The following is a 12,776-nucleotide window of genomic DNA, read 5'->3' as shown; positions in this document are numbered from 1 at the left end:
TACTACAACATATGTAATTAGTACTTTTTTACATCAAAGAACTGGTTTTGTACCTGTATCCATCAATAAAACTGGCATTGATATAGTCAGAGCCCTCTACTCCTCTGATAGGTTGCAAACATATCCTTGTGGATTCATATGGCATAATATTAACAAGGCGATTTTTAAATTTATTACATGGAAGATTGGCACTGATAAATCTTGAAGTATGAGCTTTAGAGCTGGCTAGCCGCTGCAAGAGACAAAGAAGACTTGGGAATTGCTTTTGATAAAAAAAAGGGACATTTTTTTCATAAATACATATTAGAACAGGTTCCGTATGGCATTCCACCCGATACAAATGAGATCTTCTAGTTAAATCTATAAAAGCAGCTGCTTTAATCCTAGAACAATTTACTGTTGATTTTTTTCCAATGCAAAATGTATCATTATAAAAACGTGGAGACAAAATACCTTAAATTCCAATTCCATTCCTGTGACATTCTCTCCTGCTTCTATCTGTGTCAGCTTCTGAATATATGCATACAGGTTTCTGGCTGGCACTTCGGTATTTCCACAAGTCACTGCTTCAAGCAGTGCATCATGGATAAAAATGTATTGGTCCTCTGTTTGAACCATGTAATTTCTCTGGGCTCTCATTAGAGTTACATGGCCATAAATATCTACAGTTTTTTCATGTTTTATTCTCTCTAGCATGGCATCTATTACAATGAAACAGCCGGTCCTGCCAACTCCAGCACTGGAATAAAAAAAGGAAAGAAACCAACTTAAAAAGGCATATAAAGACTGAAAATATTTCAATTCATGCTATATCTTGTCATATTGTCATGGCAACCACCACCAGCATCACCAGCACCACCAGCAGCAGTTCAGCAGCAGAGCTGTAATTTAAGATCCCCGTTCCAGTTACTTCAAAAATCTGGAGAAGAGTTCCCCAGACCTGATCACGCATTTGCATTGTGCACACAACTGATATTGTCCCTAGATTCTACCTGTTCCACCTAAAATGGGGGGGGAGCACCTATCAAGGATTCTTGACTGGACTTCCCACGATCATGAATAAAGTCCTCATTGAAATGCATGTGCAGGTAATCCTTGTTTAGCCACTGCCTCATTTACAGTTACAACAGTGATGAAAAATGAACTTTATGACCAATGACTTTCACAAGTTGATAAAGCCAAGCTAAATGAAGGACAGAAGCATCCTCATGATTGCTCTTAGGAACTGCTTTGCTTAACAAATGAATTGCCAGTTCCAATTGTGATAATTAAATGAAGATCACCTCTACTCTCTTCCCAATATTTTGCTCTGAGATTAGGGATAAGAGGAGAGGCAGATGACACAGAAAGAAAGTGGAACAACTCTCTGTAAGCACAGCCCAGCTCTATCCTGAAATCAGTTCTAGTTTCTCACATCTTTAGGCACACACCCTGAACAGAACACAAGATTTCAATATTCACTTGAATTATCAGATGAATGAAATGCAACACAATCTCATTCCAGGGAAGCAGTTGCCATGCCAATTTTCTAACGGCGGTATGTCTGCCACTCCTTCCCACATCACACTGAGAGATCATGAAGCAAAACCTAGAATGTGATTTTTATAATGGATTTCTCAAGAACACATTGTATGTTAGGCTTGTAAAGTTATATTACATGAGAGATTTCTTCTTCTTCTTCTTCTTCTTCTTCTTCTTCTTCTTCTTCTTCTTCTTCTTCTTCTTCTTCCTCTTCCTCCTCTTCTTCTTCTTCTTCTTCTTCTTCCTCTTCTTCTTCTTTTAACAAGTCTGTAATCTCTTGCATCAGGGTGAAGTTGGGGCTGAGCATTTACTGGTGGGATGCCCTTCCAGGTGCCTACGCAGAATTTGCAGCAGATATTTTCTCTTTACGCCCAGAAAGAAAGATCTGCCACTACCTAGGATTGAACTTACAGCTTCCTGATTGTGAGGTGAGAGCTCCACCACTAGACAATCATACCGCTTATAATGTATGAGAGGTATCACCTGAATAACGTGACCAGGCAGTGAATATATTTTGCATTGTTTTAGTTGCATGAACTATTTTTGTTTATTCCAACTCAGTGTTACAATGTTACATAACCACTCTTATTAGCCATTTTCATGAACTTCTACTTGAAGTTTTAATGGTTCCAGGTTCCAGTCCTGGAACTTATCTTAGTAAAAATGCAGTTTAGAAATAAACCTATAATATATAAAAATGTTTTATGGAAAACATGCAAATATGATGCATTCCATGGCTTAGGAAACCTCTTCTGCTTCCGAAACAATAGGAAGAAATCACCTTCTGTGGCCATTAAACTGTTTGGAAACTGCAGATCTTAACCAAAAATTCTGTAACTGAAAATGAAAATCACAAGGGACAGATTGGGACAATTTGCAGAATCCAAATTCCTGAGCAAATACTTCACTGATTTACCCTCTGAGCATATTTATTATCAAAATTCTGTGTTGCAGCACCATATGAATACCATAAAATTTGTTCAACAATATGTCTAAAAGGTTCTTAGTGTGTACTCTTTTTCATATATCTTACCAATAGGTCTTGTTTGATGCTGAACACTGTTCTGTTTTCTGCCTCACAATGAGCATATTTTTATTAATGCCTTGCATTAATAAAAATAATTAACTATTAATTAACTATGGGCAAAAAATGGTAAGTGAGCACCTGTCCATCTTTGATGAGTTCAAATCACCAGGATCAAATGGATTACACCCTAGGGTTCTGAAGGAATTGACAAACGTGATCTCAGAACCTCTGAACTATATTTTTCAAAGATCCTGGAGCACCAGGGAACTACCAGAGGACTGGAAAAGAGCTGATGTAGTTCCCATCTTCAAAAAAAGGGGGGAAAAAAAGAGATCCAGGAAACTACAGATCTATCAACATGACCTGAATACCTGGGAAGATTTTGGAAAAGATAATCAAGCAATAAATCAGTGAATACCTATAGGCAAACAAAGTCATAACCAAAAGCCAACATGGATTTGTCAAAAACAGATCATGCCAGAAAAATCTTATTGCATTCTTTGACAAAGTGACAAAATTAGTGGACCAGAGGAATGCTGTGAATATTATTTACTTAGACGCCAGTAAGACATTTGATAAAGTAGACCACAACCTACTACTTGGTACGATAGAAAAATGTGGGTTAAATAGCATCAACACCAGATGGATTCGTAACTGGCTGACCAACCGCACTCAACGTGTAGTTGTCAATGGAACTGCATCTACATGGAGGGAAGTATGCAGTGGGGTACTCCAGGGCTTTGTTTTAGGCTCAATACTCTTCAATATCTTCATCAATGATTTGGATGAGGGGATAGATGGGGACCTCAGCAAATCTGCAGATGACACCAAGCTGGTAGGAATAGCCAACACCCCAGAAGATAGGCTTAAGATACAGAAGGATCTTAACAGGCTTGAACATTGGGCCCTATCTAACAAAATGAAATTCAATGGTGAAAACAGTACTACATTTAGGCAAAAAATCCAAATGCACAGATATGGTATAGGTGGTACCTGGCTCAATAGCAGTAACTGTGAGAGGGATCTTGGAGTTCTAGTGGACAATCACTTAAACACGAGCCAGCAGTGTGCTGCAGCTGCCAAAAAAGCCAACAGTTTTAGGCTGCATTAACCGAGGGATAGAATCAAGATCACATGAAGTGTTAATGCCACTTTATAATGCCTTGGTAAGCCCACACTTGGAATACTGCATCCAGTTTTGATCACCACAATGTAAAAAGGATTTAAGATTCTAGAAAAAGTGCAGAGAAGAGCAACAAAGATGATCCGAGGACTGGAGGCTAAAACATATAAACAACGGTTTCTGGAATTGGGTATGTCTAGTTTAATAAAAAGAAGGACTAGGGGTGACATGATAGCAGTATTCCAATATCTCAGGGGTTGCCACAAGAAGAGGGAGTCAAGCTATTTTCCAAAACACCTGAAGGCAGGACAAGAAGCAATAGATGGAAACTAACCAAGGAGAGGAACAACCTAGAATTAAGGAGAAATTTCCTGACAGTTAGAACAATTAATCAGTGGAACAGAAGATGGAATGCTCCAACACTGGAGGCTTTTTAAAGAAGAGTTTGGACAATCTGAAACAGTATAAGGTTTCCTGCCTGACCAGGGGGTTGGACTAGAAGACCTCCAAGGTCCCTTCCAACTCTGCTATTCTGTTCTGTTCTATTAAGTGTCCCAAAGGACAATTGGACTTTCTTCTTTTTTACTTGAGGACATTTTGCTTCTCATCCAAGAAGCTTCTTCAGTTTGAATTGAAGAAGCTTGAACTGGGGAGGCTTCTTGGGTGGAGGAATGGGGAAGGTCCAGTTGCCTTTTGAGAGAGGACCTTTGGGACAACCATGACCTGGATGATTGAGAATTTCCATTACAGATTTTATTATAATTTGCTTTCTAAATAAATATTAGAAAAATTGAAAGAAGAGATGCATGCTGTCAATAGTTTTCTATGCCGCAATCATTATTATCAACCACACTCAGAATTAAATCTCAAGAGCAAAATATTATATACTTGGCCTCTGCTACAGAGATTTTTCATAGATGCAGCTTTATGAAGCTCTTACCAACAGATTGTGAAGAAAAACAATCATTGTGCTGAAGCTGAAATAATTATATGATAAACAGCTCTATTTTATTCCCTGCTTGCCTGGGATTTTATTTCTTAGGTATAATGGGTGGGCTGGGGGAAAAGACCACATCATTTTTGAGATACTTCATTCATATTCTTATGATCAGGAATATTATTCTATTATCATTTTTTTCTCATTAAAAACAGCCTGCTTAAAAGGCACCATTGAAGCATCTTTTTTAAAAATATATAAAATAGATTCTTTTATATAGAGCAGATTGGGCATAGCAATCAGTAAACCTCTGACCAAGAAACCAGGAGACTGTGGGTTCTAGTCCCACCTTAGGCATGGAAGCCAGATGGATGATTCTCTTTCTCTCAGTCTAAGCGGAGAGAAAATAGGAGGAAGGAGTATTATGTATGTCTGCCACATTGTGTTACTTAAAAGTAGTAAAATATAAATATCTGTGACTCATTTCTAGAACCTAGAAATCCAACACAGTTTCAATTAATTACTTATTAGAGAAATATAGAAAAGAGAAGTTCATCTTTAGGAACAGAGATTCTTGCATCATGAAAATAAGGACAAAACAGTCAATTCTCCTCCTCCTTCCCTTTTCTATAGAAGGCAGCCAAAAAGCTAACAGAAGCAGGACAGCTGATAAGACCATCTCTTTGTTATCTTACTTTTTACTTGTCCTGATTGCCAAGTATTAAAGAGAAAGATTTAAACAAAAATCTTCAAAAGTAATAGGAAAAAATCCAAAGCAACTAAGTTGTGGCATTTATATTTGAAAACTTTGGAAGAAAATGAAGAAAAAAAAATCCATGGCCAATATTTATTTAACATATATTAAATCTTTTTTAAAAGATATTGATTACACTTTTAAGAGTATTTAACAACTGCTATATTTTCCATGGAAAATAACCACAATTTCTTACAATCTGGATTCTTAGTACTAATGCAAGCAGAAAGCAAGTCACAACAATTAGAAGAAGAATTCCCTCTGTATGGGGCCGTTTTTTTCTTGCTCATTTATAACTAGAGTTATGTATATGGATTTTAAAAGAGAGAAATAGAAGAAGCAGCTTTTAAATCTATGTAATTTGTTAACTTTAATTGGAGACATTTTGTATTTCTCATAATTCTTCACTGTCTAATTAAAAGTCCTGTGAATCACAAAAAAAAATTATTCTGTCCCTTATAATGCACATTTTATTACTTTTGGAAATAGCTCAGGATTATGGAAATGCATGATGCTGCCGATTCCAATTCCTTTTTATTCGAACAAAGGGAACTCTTCAATATGGTATTTTGGTCATTAATTTTAGTTTATGAAACGCCTTCCCTTAATTTACTTTACTGACACAAAGTTGTTTCCAAACTTCAACAGTGGGGGGGGGGGAATCCTTCAATTTATATTAGGAATAGAAATTGCAAAGTTTGTACCAAAAAAATCCTATGCAAACCATCGACCAAGTATGCCTACTAGGACATAGTTATTGCTGCAATATTATCACTCATCCAGTTCCAACATTTGTTTTCAATATCTGCAAACATATCCGAGCCTGGCCTATGAGCTGAAATATGTTTAATATCCCATGATGAAATAGAACAACAGTATGCAGAAAAAGAACATTAAGAGACACTTGGAGGGCATTCCATATTGAAGCCATTGTGCGAATGTGCATGGAGATGGAGTTTTCTGATTAATTTGTTGTCGTTATAATGCCGACCCTTCTCTGATATTTCAGTGATCTGGCAAGGGAAGTCATTGTAATTACTAGATTTCACAGACCATTTATCTGGAAGAGCAAAGATATTAAAATATGGGCCAAAACCATTTAGAACATTTTTGACATATATCAAGGGATAATTTGATTGAATATTGCAGTTTTGAATACACTGACTCTGGCATTTATGAGGTGTAAGTACATAAAGCAATTGTGACAAAAAAATGAAAGAGAAAGAAACTGATAAAAAGGTATTGGATTTATGAAAATGTTTATAGGACTAATTAAACGATACTGCCAAAACAGTTCAGCGCAACAGATATTATTGTGATTTTAAAATGTGAAAAACAAAACAAAGCAAACCAAATACGCAGCCAAGCAAATGGAGGGTATATTCCAATGGAGATCCTAAATTAGCTATACCTAGCTGTTCTTTTTAGGGTTAGTTAGTGGAATTAATTAGTATGCTTTTTCAGTTTAAGATAACAACAGGATTACTATGAAAGCAACCTGGCTGTGGAATGTGTTGAACTCATAGAATCATAGGGCTAGAAGGTAAGGTCCCTATTTCTATCTTCTAGTCCAGGGGTAGGCAACCTTGGCTCTTTTATGACTCGTGGACTTCAACTCCCAGAATTCCTGAGCCAGCTTGGCTGGCTCAGGAATTCTGGGAGTTGAAGTCCACGAGTCATAAAAGAGCCAAAGTTGCCTACCCCTGTTCTAGTCCAACCCCTGCCTGAGGCAAGAACCCTTATATCATCTTGAACTAATCTTTTCTTGAAAGCCTCCAGCAATGGAGCATACACAACTATTCCATTGATTAATTGTTCTCATTGTCAGGAAATTCTTCCTTATTTCCAGATTGTCTCTCTCTCTCTCTCTCTAACAAGATTCTGTCCATTGAGTCTTCTTTGCTTCTTAAAGAGTTCTTTGGGAAGGGCACACAATTGTTAAACTGCCTCTCATATTCAAGAGACAGTACATGTTCCGTGTACATCTTCCATCAATGAAATGACTGCACTGGGGGAATACCCAAGTATCTCCCCATCCTTACACGGATTAGATCTAAACCTGCTTAGCTACCATAATATAAACAGTGGAAGAATGAAGATTGGAAGTTAATTGATAGAGAGGAATCAATGTCATGCCATTCACTAACCACTATAGATTGGTTCCATCTGTATTTCTGGTAGATAGGTATAAACAATTAAGACATTTTTGACACTAGCAATCTGCTGGGAGCCATTTGCAGTGTATTAGGAGAAAAATATTATTTTAAAAGGTTTTGCGATGGATTTTCATTTACCTGAATGAAATCAATGGATTTATGTTGGCTTATAGAGCAACAATTTAGTTCTGTTCTATGTTGTGCACATTAATGAAAATGGAAAGATAATGAATGTTTGTAAATAAATCTGTAATACTTGCAATGACAACAGGTAAATGGCAAAAAAAAGTCTGAGGAAACAAAGGGATAAGCTTTGCATATTTTGCTTCTACTGATGTGTGTTTATTTCAAATATTTGTATGGATTTTAGCTATTATAAAACCAGAGCACTATATATATTTAATATAATTATTCTTCCACTAAGTGAAATAAAAATATTATTCCTTTCATTATATTGATGAAAAAGAAAAGGTTCAGATGAAAGCAGTGGAGTGTGAAACTGAATATCTTGTGACAAAAAGCTAAAGAAATTATACTCTTAATAGTGGAGAAGAAAAGACCAAATTAGACTGAACTGAAATGAAAGATGAAATGATGAGTTGTTTCTTGTTTATTTAATGCTACACTAAATAAGATGAAGAATAGGTTGCACTGCTGTCATTATAACAGTACAAAATAGATATTACATGCCATAGAATATTCCATACTGTAAATTAAATTGGATAAAGCAGCAGCATATATATTATATTAGAAAAAATATTATTATTAAATTTATTTGGCAACCATCTTGTGGTTCTAGATGACCGTTATGGTTGACCATGTGCTTTAATTACTGCTTTTCAGAATATCTCCAGAAAGGAATGCTAATACTTGCACTCTATATACTAAACACTTCAGAGGAAATAATTGTACCTACTACCAAATGAAAGCAGCCTACACAGCAGGTTCCTCCACTGCCATGTATACTTACAAGATTTTCAGCAGAGCTCTCCCCAACTCATAATATTCATATAGAGTTGACTGAGATTACACTTATTATTGCTTTTCACCTCTGTAGTTCCAAGTCTTTGAGGAATAAGATCCAATTGACTTACAGAGTAACACTTCTGTGTATTTGACATGATTTTAAGGATGCCTGACAAATGTTACCTTTTGAGAGTTTCTCAATTGTCCTAATCAACATAATCAATGACAGTAATATAGATTATTTAATATTATATTATCACATAATGAAGAATAATTTATTGCTGGATGAGCTTATCCATTACTAAGGAGTAAATATACTGACAATACCCAACTATATATATCTCATAAATAAAATGGTTATAAAATCACTTAAGCAAGCTATATCTTTATGGAAAAGATGGTAATTTTCATGCATTCTAAACTTCAATTCTAATCTACAAAGGCATTGAGCAGCAGAGAGGCACAATCTTCTCTAAGTAACTGATTATCATTAGTAGCTATTTACAGATTTAAGAAGGGAGCAAAAAGGAAAGGCATTATTCAGGTTTAGAAGCAAAGGACTTTGCATAGCTAATTAGAACATAGTGAAATTAGAAACTAAGAATCAGAATACCTGGATAATACAATACTAAATAATTAATCTTTTACAATGTTATTTTAATTGCATACGTGCATGTGATCAAGCTGAGAAATAATCCTTTAAACTAAACTTTTGCATTTATTAAGATGACTTTTTATTCTTAAGCATGCACTACAGGAGATTATAGTAGATTTTATTTGAATTATTTTTTTTAGAATTTTACAGGTATCAGTGAGGATGAGGAATGTTTATGATGAACTGACATATACAGGTCTGATCGCAATTCAATCAGAGATTGTCCCAAGTTTAGATGGTGCTAAATGAAGGAACATACATATGTACATGTTATTTGGAATTCTAGCCATTGCAGTGTCCCTGTGGTCACGTGATTGTGATCCAGCTACTCAGCTTAGAGTTATGATGTTATAGTGAACCACAATCATGTGATCATATTTTCCAACTTTCCTTACCAGCTTTCCACAAGCAAAATCAGTAGAGAAGCCAGCAAGAAGTCAGAAGTTTAAATCCTTCACTTAATGGCAACTGGGACAATAGAACTGCCATCACTAAATGGCATGACCTTGTATTATGTTTTATGACTATGTCCCTTAGTGACAGCAATTCTGGTCCCAATTGCTGTTGTAAGTTGAAAATTAGTTGTTGTATATTAAATCCTTTGTATTCCACCAATATGTGCACAAGATACATTACTAATATCCTCTAATGTTACTGTTCAGCCTTTTTAAAAAATTCACATTGACCTACTTTCTGATTTCTTGAGATGCTTGTGGTGTCAACAACCATGAAACCACAAAATCATATTACATGTATATGTGAATGCACTCTGTATATTTTTCGTATATGCAAAAAATATTCTACGAACTACACGCATGCATATGAACGAATAAGAAAGCTGGGGTCAGTGGCCGTGGTGGGATATGTGAACAAATATGTGAACAACCAGTTCTCTATGTGGATGCTGTATCTGGAAGTCCATTCTGGGCCTGGGCAAGAAAAAATTAGCTACCAGTTCTGCCAAAGTAGTACGAATTGGCTGAATCCCACCACTGGTCAGTGCACAAGACAAAGTTGATATCTACTTTTATGTATTCTTGTAAAGAATCTGGCCTTAGGAATGTGAAATGAATGAAATACTTGTTAAAAGGAGAGTTTAAATGATTACTCACTCCTAAGAAATAAGAAAGAACCCTGGCTTGTTTTTGTTAGGTATAAATTCTGCCAGGTTTTTGAAATTATGTTATTGTACTCTACAACAATCAAGAACCCTCCTGGAATGTAGTAGTCACTTCTTGACTACTCTCTCTTTAGAGAGGGTATCTTGTCTTCTAGACCTGGAGTATGATAATAGGTCCTCAAGATACTTAGTTGTTTTCTGAACAAGTTGACAAGGGATTATCACAGCATCAACAACAGGTGGATAGGCAAACAGCAAACCTGCACAATATTCCCATGAATAGGTTCATGGGACAAGGTTTATCTGAACTGGGAGTGGTTCAGTAAGATACCATGGTCAATGATATTGAAAGCTGCTGAGATATCTAGAAGGACAAGAGAAAATATACCACTCCCATCTCAAGTCCCTCAAAGATTATCCACAAATGCAACCACTACTGTCTCTTACAACCTGTCCTGAAACCCAAGTGAAAGGAATTCAAATAATCCCCTGAATGTGCAATTACTACCTTCTCAATAACTATTTCTAAAATATATGTCAACTTGAGGTGATGAACATTCCTAATACTCCTGCCTCCCATTTTCCCACAACAACTCTGTGATGTAGGTGAGAGAGAGTGACTGGCCCAAAGTTACCCAGCTGGCTGGGTCCAAGGATGTCTCCTTGAGGAGAGGAGAGGCTATTGCTCCCTTGAAAGCAGGTCAAACCGGCGAAGCATTCACCACCACGTGGACCCAACTATGTGCTACCTCCCAGACAACCTTGACCATCAAGGAGAGACCTGAGTCTAAAAGAAGGTGGCAGAGCTCACTGCTACAAGGACCTTGCCCATTTCCTCAAGGCTAACCAGGTGAAACTCAACATAAATAAGTCCACTCAGGCACAGTCTGACTCAAGACTGTAAACCCTCATGCATTCTAGGCAACAACTAAGCTTTAAACAAAGCTTCAGGAATAGCCCCAAGTATCCTCTGAAATCCAACTAGACCCATCAGTGGTTGGAGTGGACCAACTGAATTGATGCTTTCTTCCCACAGTAAGGGAAAAGATGTACAGAGTTAGAGGACAGTGATCATTTCTGGATGATAACAGACACATCCTACCCGTCATGGCTGCTGCCACATTTCTGAGACGTACATCCTGCCTCCCCCACCTTTGGACCCAGGTTTAAGTAATGCATCCTAGGTCAGCTTTCTCATCAGAATTAGATCATTGATGAAGTGAAATTAATTATAGGTTGATCTGTAGCTAGAGATTAAGGCCATTGAAACTCTGAAGACTCAAACTTGCAGCTGAGTAAAGAAATGGAATAAAATGCTAATATACCTATATAACTCTGAAAGCAGCCCATTCTTGCTTCTTACTTTATCTGCCTATGTCATCACCATCCTGATATTCCTGAATTCTCTCCCAATATCCAGGCCCTCTGAACTTGAGCTCTCCCCTCCAGGTGATAAAGGCTCCATCATAACTTCCCTGCTATAACTGATGGAAAGCAAAAAACAAACAACAACTCCAATATCTAGGTGCTTCTGTCAATTATTCAGCCCTCAAACTAATGGATCCTATCTACCTCCCATTGGAGGAAGAGAGAAAAAATAATCCTCAGCTCTCAACCAAGCTAGATGTTCCCAACCTGCAACTTTGATCCCTCATTAAAGAGGGATACACGTTTCCAGTTCTACCCCACTTTTTCTTTCCAAAATCATCTAAACTTAAATCCAGCCCTCCAGAGTCCACAATGTACAAACCAAAGTCCTGAATTTAGAGACAGAACAGAGGGGATGACAAAGATGGTTGCTATACTGAGTGGTTGAAAGGCAGCTGCAGAAAAGGCTTTCTTTTCTTCAAAGAACATGCAACCTGTTTTTGTTTCACTCCTGGAAATCCAAGCCTTCCACCATAGCAAAGGTTGCCTTGCCACCATAGTGGCATCAATCTAGCCAGACCAATCACCACTCCATCACTGTAATCACCAGCAGGAAGAAAGACAAAATGGAGGGCAAAATTATCTCTTTGGCACTGCCACCACTTCTTCATAAAGCTAATGCTACTCCTGCCCAAGGTCAAACATCTCCAGCTGACTGATCCAAGAACAGTGACGATACTGAAATTAACTGCCATGCTGCCAGCTCCAACACAATTTGTGGCAGTTCTTCAAGGTGAAGAAGCAGCTGAACTCTGGGGCCAACCATCACTCCATGATCCAGCTGTCCAGCTAGACTGATCTGCAGCTCTGATCTTCACTAACCATTCTGCTGCTGTTCTTCCTGTCACCTTGGACTTTGATCCAAAATAACTCACCAGACAAACTGCCCAAACTGTAATTCAGCTAAACCCCAACAACCTCCACAAATCATCTTCTACTCTCCTAACACCATGGAAGTCAAGCTAAGCTACAGCAATATATTAAGCTTCAGCAATACATTTTAAAAATCCAGTTATATGGCAGAATAACCAATTTTGGGGAGGACTTGAAGGATGAATTGAACTGAAGGATGAATAAGTAAGACAAGTC

At 37.2% G+C, this 12,776-nt stretch overlaps 1 protein-coding gene across 50 annotated transcripts in view; it reads right to left on the bottom strand.

The window, feature by feature from the left end:
• Positions 1 to 12,776, bottom strand: part of PTPRD (protein tyrosine phosphatase receptor type D) — a 478,865-nt gene that overhangs the window by 24,151 nt on the left and 441,938 nt on the right. For all 50 annotated transcript variants that reach the window (XM_039356096.1, XM_039356097.1, XM_039356101.1 and 47 more), the window contains 2 exons: positions 454 to 739; positions 54 to 232 (listed from right to left, as the gene is read on the bottom strand). In XM_039356096.1, the coding sequence (XP_039212030.1) occupies positions 54 to 232; positions 454 to 739 (465 nt within the window). The remainder of the gene's footprint in view (positions 1 to 53; positions 233 to 453; positions 740 to 12,776) is intronic.

The sequence above is a fragment of the Crotalus tigris genome, unplaced genomic scaffold, assembly GCF_016545835.1.
Source record: "Crotalus tigris isolate CLP2741 ecotype Arizona unplaced genomic scaffold, ASM1654583v1 scf7180000018786.1720131, whole genome shotgun sequence".
NCBI classification, from domain to species: domain Eukaryota; kingdom Metazoa; phylum Chordata; class Lepidosauria; order Squamata; family Viperidae; genus Crotalus; species Crotalus tigris.
This window is presented reverse-complemented; position numbering and strand designations above follow the sequence as displayed.